Source organism: Ixodes scapularis, unplaced genomic scaffold, assembly GCF_016920785.2.
Source record: "Ixodes scapularis isolate PalLabHiFi unplaced genomic scaffold, ASM1692078v2 PGA_scaffold9__187_contigs__length_104089568, whole genome shotgun sequence".
Classification (NCBI taxonomy): domain Eukaryota; kingdom Metazoa; phylum Arthropoda; class Arachnida; order Ixodida; family Ixodidae; genus Ixodes; species Ixodes scapularis.
This window is the reverse complement of record NW_024609884.1, coordinates 29782404-29800933: the sequence shown is the minus strand read 5'-3', so window position 1 is coordinate 29800933 and position 18530 is coordinate 29782404. Positions and strand designations below refer to the sequence as shown.

At 45.3% G+C, this 18530-nt stretch overlaps 1 protein-coding gene across 2 annotated transcripts in view; it reads right to left on the bottom strand.

Annotated features, from left to right (window-relative positions):
* Positions 1-18530, bottom strand: part of LOC8040038 (neural-cadherin) — a 45202-nt gene that overhangs the window by 24287 nt on the left and 2385 nt on the right. For both annotated transcript variants that reach the window (XM_042287370.1, XM_042287369.1), the window contains exons 3-12: positions 14867-15188; positions 14305-14535; positions 13410-13669; positions 10373-10632; positions 8849-8982; positions 8448-8696; positions 7131-7340; positions 6127-6417; positions 4185-4432; positions 3653-3930 (exon numbers count right to left, since the gene is read on the bottom strand). In XM_042287370.1, the coding sequence (XP_042143304.1) occupies positions 3653-3930; positions 4185-4432; positions 6127-6417; positions 7131-7340; positions 8448-8696; positions 8849-8982; positions 10373-10632; positions 13410-13669; positions 14305-14535; positions 14867-15188 (2483 nt within the window). The remainder of the gene's footprint in view (positions 1-3652; positions 3931-4184; positions 4433-6126; positions 6418-7130; positions 7341-8447; positions 8697-8848; positions 8983-10372; positions 10633-13409; positions 13670-14304; positions 14536-14866; positions 15189-18530) is intronic.

Below are 18530 nucleotides of genomic sequence, written 5' to 3'. Positions count from 1 at the left end.
GTGCTCAATATTACAATACTAAATATTAAAAATGAAAAAAAAAAAAAAAATGAAACCCATTTTTTGTGGCTTCTATAAAGCTGCAAATAAGTCGATCGGAAAAAAAAAAGTTGCACAAAGAACCGGAAGCATTCGTGGTTTTTTTTACGTAATTCTCAACATGGCGTGGTATCGCGTATCATGGGACTCGCGAGCTGGTTGGCGAGGGCTGCAGACGACGGCCGTGGGACCTCTACTTCAGAACTGCAGTTCGCGTACCGGCGAATCCGTCTTCCTTCAAAAGAAAATTTTGGACCGATCAAAAGAAGTGGTATTCATCCCGTACGACACGCCCAACCACCAAGCCGATTTGCACGAAGATGTCGCCGAGCCGTTGCCCCTTCTCGTGGCTGAAAACATCGCTCATGCAAAGTGCATAGTTTGAGTTGAATATGCACACGTACGATTTCTTTACTAGGTGCGAATGTGGCCAATGCGAGGTGCTGCCCGACTTCGAGCCGGGGTGCCTTTACTGGAGAGAAATCGACAGCAAAGCAAACTTTCTGACCAATAGTCAGAAAGTTTCTGACCAATAGTCAGAAAGTTTGACCCTTTTTGACACCTGCGAACTTAATGTAGTCACTTTCTACAAAATTCAAGGGCGTATAAATCGGTTAGCGTTTGCTTTCCGAGGTACCCGTAACTGTTCTGCAAGAATTGCAGCCAGCCATTGTTCCCGATCCCATTTATCTTTGGGAAACTTGTGCAGACTCTGCCGCATAATGCCACTTTCGGATGCAGGACATGTGAGGCAGCTCTTCACGCAACATCTTGGGGATATTCTTCTCGGAGCCGATCACGGGAACTCGCCACGGGCACTCACTACTCATTCCCAATTCTTTAATATACAAAACTTATCTTGAAGTGCAGAACAGCGAGCGGAACAAACATAATTGCAAAGGAATCGAACGACAAACAGTTCCCGCAATGCCCGTTGTCTGCTGTGCGTAGCCAAAACGAGGGGGAAAAAAAGAAAAAAGCGCACGGTCAGGGGTAGTTACGTGACTTCTTCCAGCACTCACTCTCTCCTCTATATTTCTCCGACATCCGCGGGCAGCTTTCGGTTTCGAGCAGTTACGTTTTTTGGCTTTATTAAAAATATATGTGACTCAGTACCAAAAAATTAATTACGTAGTCTTCCGACACCGTAATAAATCGCCTGGCAAAAAATTAAAAAAAAAAGTTTTGGGGGGTGTCAGTGTGGAATTTAGAGAATTAACAAGTTTGGGAAATGTTAGTCAAATTTGAATATATCGAACACGGACATATTGAATTACGGCTCGCATCAAACCCGTTCCGAACTTCCTTAAAAATACACATGTTTTACCTTATATATCAAACGCGATCGGTCCCCCAATGAATATAGCGAACTCCACAGCGTCAGATTGCGTGCGCTCCTGAGCAATGCGGCAGGCTTTCCCACAGTGCACCAACGGGTAGCGGCAGTGTGGCAGGTGCTTATGACGCTTGCACAAGCACAAGGCGCCTTGAGCGCCACAAAGAGCATAACGGCGATCGTGGTTCAGAGACTTGCGGACGCAGGCACACATTCGGATTTGATTTGGAGATAGCTCTTGCTCGTTTTTTGTTCCCGCCATTTCCGCCTGCGATGTTCATTCTGCGGTAGGCCTAAGCCATGGGTGCGAATGTGAAGAAAAGGAAGACGCTGACATTTTCGATGAAGCTAGAAATGTGTTGAAAAGGGCAAGAAGAAGTCAAGTGTGGCCGACGCCTACAATATTAATCTGCTCAAGAACAAGAGTGATATCAAAGTGAAAGCAGCAGGCAAGCATTCGGATGCACAATGTGTTCAGGAGCCCGACTTTCAAGAAGACGAGGAAGCGATGTACAAGTGGTTTATCGACGTCCGGGCCCAAAGCATCCCCGTATCGGGACCGATGTTGCAAGAGGAAGCAAGAGACCTTGCTTTCGTTCTCAGGTCCAAAGGTTCACAGCGAGCGGCAAATGGCTACAACAATTCAAGGGCTGCTATGACATTGTTGGGAAGGCCATCTCGGTGGAAAGCGAAGTGGCCAACGTTGAGAGCATCAGGAAGTGGCCTAAGGACAAGTGGCCCCCGGTCCTGGCCAAGTATTAGGCGGGGAACATCTTTAACGCCGACGAGACGGCTATTTTGGCAAATGCGGTGACAAGTGTCAGGACGGGAAACAAAATAAGGCACGAATTACGGTATTCCTGGCCGCCAACATGGATGGCACCACACAGCTGTGCCCTTTTGTCATAGGAAATTTCAAAATGCCACACTGCATGAAGAACTGCCGCAATGTTCCCGTTCGAGATGCGTGGAACACGAAGTCGAAGATCACTCTGGACCTATTTGGCAGGTGGCTAATAGACTGGGACGACGAGCTTGCGAACAAAAGTTGCAGAGTGTGTCTACTCGTTGACAACTGTACGGTGCACCATACAGACATACCACTGAAAAACGAATTCAAGTTCCTGCCTCCTAACACGACATCCAAGCTCCAACCCTTGGATCAGGGCATAATTCGAGCCTTTAAAGCCATCTACAAGAGGAGACTCGCAAGTTTTTGCTCGTCAAGGTTCGCATGAATCAGGAGCTCAAAATAGACGTCTTAGGAGCAATCCAAATGCTCAAGGCCTTCTGGGAGAACGTCAAAAGCGACACAATAGCCAATTGCTTCCGGCACGCTGGCTTCAATGACTACGCCGAGGAGCTTTCTGAGCAAGCTGAAGGACAGAGTGAAGAACTTCTTGACGAGTCCGAACAAGACCACTGCAAGCTCGACAAAACATGAGACAGGTTCTCCCGTTTTGCCCGAGACGATGAGCATAGACGACTTCGTTGGCGACGATGATAAGCGGAACTACGGCGGAGCCGACAGATATTGAAACCGCTTCCAAGGTTGCCCGCGAGTGGCCTGTCGTGAGTGATGAGCCTGGCCCTGCGGACATCGAAGATGCTGCACCCCCCTCCCTCGTGCGAAGCCGTGGCTGTCGTTGCTGTGCTGCACCGCTATTGCAGTGCAATAGAAGGAAGTGGACTTGCACTTGTGGATTGTCTCGACACCGTGGAGCAGGCTGTGACAAAGCATGCTATTTAACTCTAAAAAGCAGACAACGTTGGCGCAGTACTTTTCAGCACAATGAATCTACATAGTGGTCTCAAGCAAGTGTCCTAACCAATTAAGAAAGCATGCGGCAATGAAATTTACAGCTCGTTACTGTGCCGATCGCATGGCGCGTAAGTGTTTCTCACCTCATTTCATACATCGCATTTTGGCCATATTGAACTGTTTTGGGATCTCTGCGCTGTTCGATATAAGCGGTTTTGGCTGTAATACTGGGTGCTTCCGCGGTATCTTACAGTATGATCTCATCGTCGTGCAGCGCTTCCAGCACGTTGCTTGTTCACAATGCTTGTTCCGGACGGTCGTTCATGACAAGTTTCTCATAGAAAACAACTCGTAAAACACATCCCACAATAGGAAAAAAATGTCCTGAACCTGCATTACCGAATAAAAGTTATTGAGAGCTAGAGGGCAATGAATACAAGTAATAACTCATTAGAAAACAAGTGCCACACCAAACAGTACGCTGTCATATCCAGCATAAATAAGCCCATACATACCTGATGCCAGTGTAAGTATCAACGCAGCGGCCATTGTTGTAGCAAGGAGGTGGCCTCTTGCGACAGGACTCTATCTCGGAGAAGTCTCGAGCACCACACGTGCACTTTGCTTTCACCCAAGTGTTCACCCCGACAAAGGAGGTGCGGTTTGCATTGACCATGACCGGATTGCGGTCTATCATGAGCACATTGGTGCAGCTTCCTTCACAGTTGTGGTTTTCCAAGAGGCACTCATCGATGCCTACCATCGTAATATTGATGCCAACTTTATTTTCAATCTGTAAAAAAGAGTAGCCAACAAAACACAATTTTTACACCTAGTGCACTCTCAGCTCAAATAACATAGTTCTGAAAAAACTTTCAGAAAATTGGGAATGAATTATAGAGTCTGGTTCAGGATCCAAGAATAAAGTGGTAGCTTCTAGGCAAGAATAGATGGAAATTCCACAAACCAGTTTTTTTTTTTTTCTCAGCTCAAATGCTAAATTTGAGTTCACCGCATCTGGCTTGGCCGAATAGGTCTAGCACTCACCTCGCGACGATTGACAGCTACGACGCCGTTCAGTAGGCTGGCCTTGTAGTAGGGCGAGCCATGGGCCGAAAAGCGGATGTCCGTGATGGGTGGTCGAGATTGCTTTAGAATGACACTGAAGATGTCCACGTTGTAGGGCTTGGTCTTGATTAGCTCGGCTATCAGGTCCCGGAAGATCTCGTACTTGCTCTTCACCTGACGCTGCTTTTTCCAATCCCACACCCGAATAAAGTCCTCATCTGTGATACCTGCAGAGGATGCCACCATAAGGAACGAGCGGAGTCAAGGGTCATGTCTTCTATTTATAGTACAGTCTAACCCCTCTTCAACGAAATTTCCGGTTCCACGAATATTTTTTGGTTCCCTGTCAACGGTCCATAGGAGTCAAGGCATAGAACTTTTTACTACAGAGAACACTGTTTCTTGTGCCGTTCTGCTTGAACAAAATTTTACAGAGCTGTCTGAAAGTTTAATTTTCCGCACCGAAAACAAACTGTAGGGCACTTAGGTACATTTTGGCACATAAAATACATCTACTATGAAGTGTAAATCGCGTTCAAACCACCAGAAACTGCCACTAATAACCGGTACCCGAGTGCAACGTTGATTGGGAGTGCAGGCCGCCATTACTCGAAGGCTACGGCAATGAGGTTGGCCTTCCCGGCACTCCTTCGCTGTTGTACCAATGTTGGTTGCACCCATTGCACCCTAGCTCTTGGCTTCATAATCCTCTGCTGCAGACTACCCAAAGCCAAAGCTCAGCCGTCTTTTTTGTTTTGTCGGATGTCCTTTTCTCAGTACAGTACGCGGGCTTTTTGGACATGGCACCGCCAAGCAAAACGCGGAAATTTTTATTTTTATAAGATAAAGCTCGCATCCTGGCCGAAGTTGCAAGTGGACAGAAAAAAAGCTGTCATCGCGGAAAAGTTTGTAACTTCTCCGAGTTCTCTGTCAACGATCCTAAAGTCGAAAGATGCAATCAAAAAGGCTCTTGCATCGGGGACATCGGCCAAGCAAAAGAAACTGACACCGTCGGCGCACTAAGAGCTCGACAAAGCTACTATGTACACATGGTTTGTGGAGACGACGGCGAAGAAGATACCCATCAGTGGAAGCGTCGTGCAGCAGAAGGCCTTAAATTTCGCTTGCCTGTTGGGAATTGACCACTTCAAAGCTAGCACCGGCTGGCTGAACAGGTTCAAGGCCCGCCATGACATTGTTGGCAAAACGCTTGGTGGCGAGTCGGCATCGGCGGACACAGGCAGTGCTTCCGCTTGGATTTCTGTACTCTAAAAGTTCAGGTATGCCATTTTTGCTGAATTTCACAAAACAAAATTTTCGCTACAACAAATTTTTTCTCGTGCACCGTCAATTTTGTTGTAGCGGGGTTCGACTGTACAGCAAGTTGCACACACACAGTGTAAGGCTCCTTTTATATTTGGGGCATTTCACCAGAGTGAGGGGCAACTGACCCATTGCAAAAGTAAGCACCACCCAGCGCAGTGGAAGGGACCCGCAGAAAATCTGCTATTACTGCATCACAAGAATCATTTCCATTGTGTTGCTGTACATCTTCTTGCGTCACCAACACACTAATGCGTGCCTGCGCACATTGGACCAATCTTATGAAGAGAAGTGTGATTGAGATATAGTTTGCGAGTATGGGAGAGTACAGACACGCTGTATATTCCTGAATACATTGGTGACAAAGAAAGTACACGAGGGAATTACAATCCCTCAAAGTGTACCAGTGTGACAGCTATCCAGAAAAAATACAAATAAAACAATCTGAAAGGTGTGGAAATTAAGCTTGCAACCACTAGACCTGCAATGCAAGTCCTGCCCAGGTGTTTCAAGCTGCAGTGCATTCCACCAAGATGCCGGCTTTATATTGGACAAGTGGCAACATAGCGAATAGGCCAGGCCAAAAAACAGCACTCACCAGCCACACGGATGGAGCCAGAATTGTAGATGGCCTCCTCTGGTATCTCCTTGACCGTGACCGTGACGTTGGCGTGGGCATCCATGGTGTGCATGCGGTCGTAGACAAGGAAGCGCAGGAAGTAGGTGCCTGCGCCCGTGGAGTTGAGCATGGTGATCATGCCAGTATGGCCGTCCATGTCGAAGTTTGGATGGGCATTATTGTTCTCCCAGAAGAATGTTTTGTCCGGCAAGTCCCAATCGTCAAGGTCTTCCACATGGATGCGACCAATCTTCGTTGGTGGCGACTCTCCTGCAAGGCATTCCATTTCTGAGTGACCTCACCAGCATAAGATGTTGACTCATCTGGAGGTTAGCCCATTCAAAATTAGCAACATCTAGCGCCTACAAGGATACTTATATTAATCAGCTAGTGTACGCTACAAAAGATTTGCTATCAATGATAAAGCAAGTGGTACTCAAAACAGCATCTTGAACACTAAGAATTTCATAAGTATGTATCACATTTCATTGCTTCAAGCAGATCAGATACACAACAAATACTTAGGTCAGGGGTCCTCAAAGTTTTTTGTCCCAGGGAACCCCAGCAAGCCTCAAAACATCCCAAGGAACCCCCCTTGTTGGACATTAATCATACTGGGCAATAAAGGCGTTTAGATAGTGAACAAGAGTATATTGCACAGAGAGACAAAGACAAAATGGAGGACTACAGACAGAATAAGAAGGCAGAGGGATTAACCTGGGGCACAATATAAAATATATATACATATTAGTGTGAAAGGTGAGGTTGGTTTGCCCGCAACATAAACTCAATCCATGGCTCAGTCCGTGAAACCAAGGGGCGGGGGCACTACAATTTGGTTGCTTGCGGAACCCATTAGACCAGCTCGCGGAACCCAGTTATAAGAAACCCTGGCTTAGGTAAAAATAATTTTCTTATCATTCATGAGAAGGCACCAGTTTGGGCAGTAATTTGCCATATCAAAAATCCCAAAGTGTGCACACCTTTGAAGTTGTAGACGAAGATGCTTTTGCTGCCCGGGTGCATTCGGTTGTCGTTGATGTCACCGATGATGACAGTGAGAGTCGAGGTGCCCGTGAGAGAGGGATTGCCATTGTCTTTGATCAGAATGGGCACCAAGTACTCCTTCTGGGTCTCCCGGTCAAATGTCTCTCGGGATCGCACCACTGCCATGCCGTCCCCATTGGCACCAGCTGGAGAAAGGACAAAAAGAAAAGGAGCCACCAGTTGAGAAACACTGCCGAGGCAAAAGCAAACAAACCTTAGTACCCTTGCCCCCTGATGCCAGAGTACCATATCCTGCAATACTCAAGCTATGAACAGACCCATGCCAAAAACATAATCTGGTGATATTGTGGCATGTCTTAACTATCGTAAAGTTCCGAGAGAATGCCCGCCCCCCAGAGATCGCCCATTCAGTTTTTCTAGCTAAATATCTGTAACAAAAAAACTCATAACCCCCCCCCCCCCCCCCCCCCCCCCCCCCCCCCCCCCCCCGATTCCTGTTGGACGTCACGTGATGTCCGACGGGAATTGCATTAACTGCGCAATTTGCTGTACCGGCACGTGTGACAGGCGAGCTCATAGCAGATTCCCGCGTTTTTGTCGTTGATCTGAGTGCGCGACTTCGATTCCATGCAAGTTGGTCCTGCGTGTATATTGCATCGTGAAATACGATTCTGCAGCGTTCGCGATCTACGGTATTTCTTCCCTTAATTGTACGAGTTCATAGCAGATTCTTGCGTTTTCACTTACGAAATGCGCGCGATATGGGTTCCCATGACAGGCAAGTTTGTAGCGGGTTAACGTGTGTTCATTGAATGATAAAACTTGAATCTGCTGCATCCGCAATTAGCGGTATTTGTTCACGTGAGATGAGAGTTCTCGGCGGGTTTCCGCAGGTCCTTTGTACCGTGAAATGAGAATCTGCTGCGTCCACAACTTGCAGTATCCTTTCCCGTGACACAGGAGTTCGTAGTGAATACCTGCGTGTTTATGACATCTTGAAACATTCATTTGCGGTGTTTATGACCGTGATCTGCGGCAGCAGTACCCACGTCACGTGGTTTGTAGCCCGTGCCAGAGAGTTTATCATTAATTTTTGATAAAGTTTTGCTGTGGCATCCCTAAAGATAGCCCACCCCATGTTTTTCAGCATTTATCTCTTTATTTTGGATGGGCATTCTTTCGGAACTCTGCAGAAAGAGGAAGCCATCTGCTAATTGCTGCAGTACTTAGAAGTTAAATAAAGGCGGGGAAAATACTTGAAGGCAATCAGAGTGCTAGCAGCGGTAACTCACTTGGGTCGTGCTCGACGCGGAAGAACTGCTGGATGAGCTCCGGGGCATTGGGGTCCATGCGGAAAGTGAAGGGGGGACCGTTGTTCTTGGATCGGTCGTCGTCATCCGTGGCCAGAATCTCCTGCACCTTCTGGGGCGGTGTGTGTTCGGGAATCACAGGTCGATAGTCGTACTGGAACCGCGGCGGGTTGTCGTTGATGTCGCTCACCACCACCGTCAGCGTTGCAGTTGCCGTGCGGGATGGAACACCTGCATTCCAAGAGTTCAGGTTGAGCCCAGAACTTAGCAATGAAACCAAACACACAAAGGAACCTGAAGGTAGGCCGGCATCGGGTCCCAGAAGGCAGCCACATGTGAGCACTGCCTGTTATGAAGCTTTCTTTGGGGAAAAAGACACCTACCATCATCGATGGCAAGGATCTTGACCTGGTGTCTAGGAATGTCCTCTCGGTCCAGAGTCCTTTGGATCTCCACAACCCCGTTCGGATTGATCTTGAACTGCCGCTTCTTGTCCGAAGAGCGGTCAATCATATAGCTACGCAGGTGTGACAAAGGAAGACAAACAATTAAACATGCTGACGTTTTAGCCCTCTAAACTAACAACTAAAAAAAATCATCAGCCATTCTAGTCTGCGAAGGTGGACGAGCAGCGAAGCTGCTTAGCACACGACAGACCCGCCCCGAGGAATTGGAAGGAACTAGGCACGCGCTACGGGACTGCCACCTTGGGAGAGTGGAAGGAAAGAAAACTAGGCACGCAAGCGCTTGGAACGACGACAAAGAAAGGCGGAGCCGGTCGAACAGTGGCTAATCTTCGAGAAACCTTTATTGTACCTCAGAGTCTACTGAATAGACCTACTGCTAAATTACCTAAGCAGCAAGGAGAATGCAGGGAATGGTGTTCCATGTGCCGCTGTCTGCAGTAGTAACTGTTCTAAAGCAAAAGCCTAAAACAAATGGCATCTTGCACGTGTGTTCATCAACGCTTTATTTTGGTTATTTACTTCGCATCTTTTATACGGGGAAGGCGTGCTCGGACGGCGGTGCGAGCGTCGAGTTTTTAGTTGCAGCACACGAAAAATCCACGGAACCCTAGCCATAAGCAGCTTCGTTGGAAAACATGGCCAATAAAATTCCCCCCCCCTCACCCCCCTCCCCCTTCAGAATTCCAAGAAAAAGATTACTAGGTTACTATGGAAATCGAACCACCTTTTGAGCATTTATAACAGAAAATTTAAAGGGGACATGAAACGATTTTTTAACTCCTTCCTTTTTGGAAACAGTTCAAGAGGCGGGAGAAGTGGAACTCCCCCCTTGCTCGAACCTTCGTTTGTGTACCCGGACGTCGCCATTCTATTCCTAGAAGATTAGCCAGTTGTTCAAAATTTGTACAAAATTAGGACAGATTCCCACATATCACATCTTTCTGCATTAGGTTGATGGGCTAGAAAATTTTGCCAACATTTATGGGTTGAAATTCTTTGGTTACAATTGTATATAGACTCCCAATTTTAAAGAACATCATCGCTGTAATAATAACTTAAAAACCAAGCTAGCTGGCAACAATTTCCACTGGCAAAACTTGAGACTAAGGAACATATTGAAAAAGAACAAACACAGACAGGGTCTCAAATGCAGCCGATGGTTTACTATTTCCTGTGTAGTTAGATTAAAAACCTTCAGCTGTGTTTGAGACCCCGTGTGTGCTTGTCTGCTTCTCTACAAAACTGTCTCGGATTTCAGTCGTCATGACATCACTCGCAAGGATACCAAGTCGCTGCCCGACACTGCTACCTCACCTTCCTTTGGACTTAGGACAGCCTTCAAAGGCTCGAAATCTCCGCAGTCTCAAGGGCAAAAGACTGCCATGGGCGACAATGCGCTCCACAAGTAACATGGAAAAATGAGGCCAATTGAATGCTGACCTGACACGTGACTTGCCACCTTGGTCTGCGTCAGTGGCTTTGAACGTGGCCAAGCTCGAGCCCACGGTGGAGTTTTCAGGCACAGAGACTTCAATGTTGGGTCGCTCGAACTCTGGTTTGTTGTCATTGATGTCTTTGACCCTAACCTTGACCTTGGCATAGTCGGCGTGGTACGGGTCAGTTGACTCCCCGCCATTGTCGCTCACTTGGATAGTGATATTGAAGCCAAAGCGCTGCTGCAGGTCTTCATAATCAAGTGGCTGAAATAAAAGGCATGCAGTCATTCTGCTGCATTGAAGACCAGGGCAGAAAAAATGCTTTTATATATATATATATATATGGTAACACACACCATATTTTCCGTTGTGTAGTCTACGGACTATACACATTTAAAATTTGAAATTTTACCCGATGAAGAGGACTACCTACAGGTGCGAAAAATACAAGGATTTGTTTTGTTTTTTCTAGATCGTTCCCAGTGACAAGACGTGAATGATTTTATGAATAACGGAGTATATTAATGTCGATTTATATATGATTCAAGCTTCTCTGTGAGCTAATACAGCAGGCATTTGTCAAAGTGTGCTGTGTATGATGATTTTTACATTTGGACTAGGCACTCTAGTCTGTTGCAACTCAAGAAGGTAGGGCGAGGGTAAGACAGGCCGGGAAAGAGGAAGCAGATGGAACACTAAAGAGAGGAGGTTTCCCTCTCTCTTCTCCAGCGTTCCGTCTGCTTCCTCCTCCCCGACCCCTTACCCCCACCCTACCTTCTTGAGTTGCAACAGAGTATAAATGCAAACTAACTCAGCAAAAACTTTTGTTTTGTTTTACACCAAATTTGCTTTTGCGGATTATGCACCAAATGCAGACTAAAGTATGGAAAATATATTATTTGTATATATACACACAGGGAGTTTCCGCAAACGTGGGCAAAAGCGCTCCTGCGAAAACTATGCATCACACAGAAAAAAGGGGTGATGGCATAGTGGCCTGTGTCAAAGGGCCCATTAAAGGATATATGCAAAAGGAAAAAACAATTTTTTTCTTTTTAAACAGCCTAGATGCAAACAGGATTTCATAAAACAAATTTACAATGTTTTTTTTAAGCTATAATTACGGCGTGAAAGAATTTGTAGTTGGCGCTTGTGGGAGCACGCAGAAAAGTGGCTGCTATAGTCACGTGACTGGCCGCTATGGTCACATGGTGATTGCACTTTTTCGAAGACTTCATATAGGCCCTACAAGTTACTTATTAATCTTCATTTTAAAGGGGCACTGACACATCAAAGTCAAATTTTTTTTTTTTTATTATTTGAAACGATTGAAAACGATGCTGGGACATTGCCCTCAAAAATTGAAATTTGGGAATTCAGTATTTGTGAAGTAAAAAAACAATTTCCAAATGCCAAATTCGAAGTTCCCGCGCGATCCGCGCCGGTGCGTTGACGTCAAATATTGCGGAGTCCTGAGAGTCCACTTTCTTTCACGACTCCCTGCTGTTGCCATGGCGACCCAAAGCGAGGAAAGGAGCGAGCGCCGGCGTTGCGGCTGACCGGTTTTGAGCGGTGTCGCCTGTTTTCCGTGGGAGGATACAAATCCAAAAGACGGCACCACAACGAACTCCCGATTTTAGGTATCTCAAAAAGAAGGGCCGCAGTGCGTTCGCAATTGTGTTAAACATGTTTTAGGGTTGCCGTTATTAAATGTTATAGAGATGTCGCCTACAAAGATTCTAAATTTCATGATTCTTGACGTCACGAATCAAAAGAAGCGAAAGGCGGGAGAATCAAACGCCAAAAATAAAAAGGCGCGCGCGCGTGCAAAAAATTTTTTTTTCGCGATGCGTTTTTTTTTTGCGTGTTTATGACTGCAACTTGCATCGTTTTAGACAATAAAAGAAATATGATTTTTGGGGTGTCAGTGCCCCTTTAAGTGCAACAAAAAAAATGAAGATTAATGAGCAACTTCTAGAGCCCATAGGAAGCTTCCAAAAGAGTGCAAGCGCCACGTGATAGACCTGTGCACTAGTCAGAAATTGACGGCGGCAGCGTGGAGAAACGCGTTCAGCCGGAGGCGCGCCATGCTAAGCGTGCGACGGTGGTGTGGGGGTTCTGCTGTCAGCAGCTGCGAAGCTAAATGGCTCCAGCGTAACTTGCGGCGGTGGCGCACGTGTCTACCACGTGACTAGGGCTATCTAGAAAGTGCGATATTATTCACTTTTCTTACACACCTCCTTGGTGGTGTTTCCATTCCAACAGTTTCTCTGATCAGGGATCTTGGAGTCTTTATCGAGATTGGACTTTCTTTTAATAACCATGTCATTATAACCTTAAAAGGGTATGATTTCACGATTATGTTGTCAGTAGTTTTCTTCTCCCCTTTGTTAACTGCATTCGTTTAAGTCTTTAGTTAGATCACGGTTGCGGTTTACCTCTGTTATCTGGAATTCCCCGACTCTTACACAGACTGCTCTAATCAAAAATGACCAGAAGTGCATGATTAGAATTGTTTAAGATAGGTATATTGGCAGAGATTATTTCTTCCCCTCTAAATCATTGCTTCGCTGGTTTTCATTAAATAAGCTGTCTATGAGACACAGTAAAAAAGATTTTATATTTTTACACAGGGTAGTTTGCGGAGAGGTGGCTTCGATGGATTTTCCATGTTCCACCCCTTGTCAGCCGGAACATTACAACTTTTTACCCCGCTTTTATGTCCTATGCGTCACCTCTAACGAGGCTGCAACTGGTTTTTAATTCTGTGAGTGAACCTAACTTTGATATTTTCATCTGTCATCGTGAAATCCTTTCACATGTACGAATTGATGTCTTCTCTATAAGCATGATGATACATATGTATCCTTGGTTATCTAGTTGTATTAATGACCAGTATATTGTTTAATTTATATACAGAGTATTTCAATTGTTTTGTACACCATTCAGCAGATCATTAGGTTGTTTGTGGGCACAGGACAAATATGTGCTAGATCATCACATGATGTTATACTCAAACCAGGCTAAACAAGAACCCTCACCTTGGCAATTTTGAGAGATCCTGTGCCATCAGAGTTTGTCACCATGGTAAACTTGTCTGACCCAAAGGTGTTGTCGATGACTTTGTAGCTGAATCGGTTGGTCTCCAAAAGATCGCCATCATTGACTGACACAACCAAAATTGGATTTTCAGGGATGTTGTCAGCTTCGGTTTCCTCCACATCAACAAACCAGTCCTTCTTTGTGAATTCGGGAGGCATGTCATTAATGTCCTTGATCTTGATTGTGGCCGTCCCAGTTCCTGATGCACAGAGTAGGGAACATTTTTACAACATCCACAGTATGGTATCACATGTGCAATGACATAGCAATTTTTTTTTGGGGGGGGGCCGCGGGGGGGGGGGGGGGGGGGGGGGGGTTGAGGTGGCTGGGATGTCCATGACTGGGATGTCCATGACTTGGGGTGCAAAGTGGGGGTGGGAGCTGGCTGAAGCCCCATAAGCTCTCCCTCCCCTCCCTCCCCTCCCTCCCTTCCTTCCTTCCTTCCCCCTTCCCCCCCTCCCCTCACCCTCCCTCCCTCCCCCGCCCCCCCCTTCCCCCCGGCTACACCGTGGCACATCTGTGATATACAGTTCTACAAAAGCACACAGAGACAATGAGATGAGGAATAACTTAAAGGGTTTAGAAAATTAAATTCACACCTCGTATAAAACCGCCAAAAAACCATTAATATGAAATTGAGTGGGATGTAAAACAGTTGACAACTCCCACTCTACAAGTGTCCTCCATAGCAGCAAATTATGATTCATATTAATGTAGCCTTTTGAAATGGCATTATTACTGTCTAAAGAGAGAAGCAAAGTTACACCAGAATTGTTTTAGCAAAACACTGGTAAAAAGAAGTCACCAGGTTCAAAACATGGCAGCAAGACTCACCTTTGAGACCGCCACCGTCGACAGCGACGACCTTGATTGTGTACTCTGGGTTTGTTTCCCGATCAAGACAGCATACGGCAGTTGAAATGACTCCAGTCTCCTCATCAATGGTGAAGATGAGTTCGCCGTTCTCATTCACTTGATTTTGCTCGATTGAGTAGGTAAGACGGGCGTTGTTTCCTTCGTTGGGGTCATCATAATCCGTGGCAGTCATGGTCATCACAGTCATGCCTGGAATTAGCCCAAGCAAAAAGAATGACTGTCAGCTTCTGTAAAATTAAGCTGCACATTTGCTTCTCGTTAAAAAAAAAAATCACCAAGTGAATATGCGGGTTTTGAAATGGGTGCCAGTAAATACTGTAATTGCCTAGATGCAACAGAGTTTCACAAAATCCACTAGAAATCTAGGACGTAACAGTACAGGGCCGACAGCAAATGTTGGCAGCTACAGAAACTACTCTCCTAAATTCAACTTTCAGTGCACCTAGAGAAAAAAAAGCTAACTTGGACTGAAAAAAAACAACAAAAACTATTACTGCCGAGCTTTCAGCTGAATGCTTACCGGCGGTCCCGTTTTCTGTCACATTGCCAGTGTAGATGGCAGATGGGAAGAAGGGAGCATTGTCGTTCACGTCCTTGAGGTTGACGAGGACGTCTGCAAAGCCGACCAAGCCGTTGCCTCCCTCATCCTCGGCAAAGACGGTGAAGCGCCACTGGGACCGCCCGTGTGGAAGATCCCTATCTAGTGGCTTGAGCACATAAATTTCTCCAGTAGTCGTGTTGATGGCAAACTTGCTGTTGCCGAGATCTTCGTCCACGCCTTGGCCCGTCAGGAAGTAGACTATCAGTGACTCGCGATCCTTATCCCCATCAGTCGCTGTCACCTGCATTGCGTTGATGAGAGTCGAGGATTTCAGGAAAATGAACTCAACATCGGCACACCCGTGTCACATTCTTTATTTTGCACAGCGGTGTATGAGATCCCATGAACCGGCTGTTATGAACAAGGCTTCTTCATTGTTAAACCAGTTACAAGTCTATTATTTTTTTTACCCGAAATATTGAAGTTCAGGCTAGAAGTTTTCATTGGCAGATTATACCTGTCACACTAATGCATGCAGAAATTCTGAGTTTCACCAGAAGCAGCTCTATAAATCACCAAAAAATTTCATTGAATCACCTTACGAGAGAAACTGAATTAAGTATGGCCAAAGAGAACAGAAACAATCGGAACGCAAAGAAATGTTTTATGAAAATGATGAGGATATGCCTATCTGTGATATGGCCTTTTCTGCTACAAAAGTACATGTGCTTCTACAGAAATTTGCCATATTGCGGAGAGCGGAGTATGAGGGAAAGCCGATCTGCAGCACCCGAAGGCAGTGTCTGACGGAGCCAGACTCGTTACGATGCAATAAAAAAAAGACTGCTCAGTCATCCTCCTTTTTCATAGATATCAATACAGCCTACACATTTTGCACAGCTAAATGTTCAGAGTATTTATATATAAAAAAAAGTCATAATTCACATCTTTGTTTAAGAGTTTTGTTTAAGAGTCCCCAACGGAAATTCGGGTGTAAAACTGACTTATAAACCAGAAAGTAATATATTATATTTCATAAATAGTTGTTTTTTTTTTTAAGTAGAAGGCTTGTCTTACATATAGTTTAGACTTGACACCTATTCAAACTTGGCAAAGATAGCAAGCATCAAAGGTCTGCCACTGGCGGTTGCTATCTCGCAGCATCTTTAGAGGCTCTGCACTCTGATACTAAGCATTTCTTCCTCTCAATCTACATGTGGGCTAAAAAAAAAAAAAAAAGTAAAGCAAGAAAAAACAAATTGCTTTTTGTTTTTAATGTGCTTGAACAAAATCTGAAAATGTATTACACTAAATAATTTATTGTCTCAGTATAAAGTATAATACCATATACTTTCTATCATTTTAGAGACAATGACACATCTCATATGTGGAATTAATATCAATACAATACACTGAAACTCTACTTGGAAAAAAAAGTTTTGGCCAAAAAAATTTAACATATGTTGCAAATTTTTACAAAATTCTAGACCAGTGGTCCTCAAACAGGGTTCCACAGAACCCTTGCGCTCTGCGAAAGCATTTCGGGGTTCAGCAAAAGAAAAACAATGTTTTTGTTTTGTTTTTTTTCTTGAATGATTTGGGGCACTTTGTGTCAAGTTCAGTCTAGCCATGACTCATTCATGATTCTGGGAGCACAAACCTGCAGAAAGGCACCCGTTTTTATTCTTCTCCCCCCCCCCTTTTTTTTCCCCCATCAACATGTTCTAGGCCCCTCCCTCCCTCCCCCTCTCCTCCCTCTCTCTCTCTTTCTCCCCCCTCCCCCCCCCTGCATGGGGTGCCCCATCCCTTCCGCCGGTCCGAAAAGGGGTCCGCGACACACCTGCGGTTGCGAACCACTGCTCTAGACTATAAACACTACACTTAGACTTAAATACTGTCCTACAGGATTGTACATAGATTACCCTAAAAACTTGGAGAATCTGTTGCAAATACTTTAGGATTGAGCATGAATCAGAGATGTTAGGGATGACGTTCGTCAAAACACTCCCATTGCTTCCTATCTCCTTTGGGAATTTATTTTAAACTAAACATGTCAGAACCTTCAAATAAGAAGTGTTGCCTTTCCTGTGGTAGACACAACAACATATTAGTATTTTGAAAAAAAAAAAATATTCATGTACCCTGCTGCTTGAATCCAAATGAAACTGCCCATTTATGAAATAAGCTTCTTGTAGGTTATGAGCAAAACACCGGCCCATTCATTTTTGTTACATTCACATTTCGTTAGCCGTTTTCATAAAGTATCATTTACGACAAATATACGAAGCATGATTCCCAGGTATACAATATGGCAACTACATAAAAACCCTGAGCTCTCTCGAAATTCTTTTGTACTATTTAAACTCCCATTCCCCTATCTAGCTTCAACACCTTTAATTTTATGCAAGATGTAGCATTTAGTGAGAAGGAATAAGCTTTGAATTGAAACACTCTAGAATTCATCGTGCTGGAAAGAGGAGTGAAAGCGTATAGCAATGATTGCACATAGAAATGCACAGAAGCATGCAGAAACAGGCAACTGTAACAAATAGTCACACATCACATGCATGCAAACATACAAGAAAGTTGACAAACAAAGCATTTCATGCATCACACGGCAGTGGTAGGGTTAATAAAAAGCATGCATATGCCTCTCACCTTCCACTTGTAAGGACACAAGCACGAGGTTTTTTTCAAAAGTCGGCCTCGACCGTGTTAGAAGCTAAAGGGTAGAACCCAAAAGCCCACCCCATTTTAACAAGGGCATACAAAATCCCAGATTTAGCAGTAACCACATCATTAGGGGTAAACAGATGCAACAAGGTGTCAATTACAATATAATGTGTAAGGAGCTTTGTCTTCCCACATAGCCCCCTAAATGAACCCAAGTGCACAAGGCATACACAAACTCTGAACAAATATTGCGCCCAGAACTTGGCGACTACCATATTTGGTCTGTCCAAAAAAAAGAAACGGGAACTAATGCCAAAATGTTGAAGCTTATAGACAGGGCTCCCAGATCATAGGAGATAAAGCCACAACTCACTACCAGTTGAGCGCCAGTAAAGTTTTGAAGAGAAAGGCATGAACTCTTAAAGGGGCCCTGCAATGACTTTGACTGGTTTTTAATTTGCACTGAACCTGAGCGTACTGAACGTAGTAACTTAATCCAACTTTTCTTTTCTCAAATTTCGCTTTATTTTAAAAGTTATAGGCAAATTAGAATTACAAAAACAAGCGAAAAATAACCTGCTTCATGACGTCGTAGGTCCTGGCTTGAGTGGCCTTGAACTAGAGGAGGAGTAATGAGCTCATCGAGCGCACACGGCTGCCGCACTCAGTGTCGACGGCTCGAGAGGGCGCCACTAAAGCACGTGTTGGATAGGCTGTATGAAGCGGGCGGCCAGGGCAGCTCGCATTGCATTTGCAGCGCGACTAAACACTAATTCGGCATAACATTTGATTGGCCACAAACGACAGCAAGCACGGGGTAAAGATCAGTTCAAAACGGGAGCCACTTCGCGCTGACGCACCGCCAAATGGCCAAATCGCCAGCAGGGCCCGCGCCGAAGGCCTTCGGAACGCTCGGAACCGGTCGGATTCTTGAGCCGGTATACGACCACAGCGCCGCCGCGTACATCCG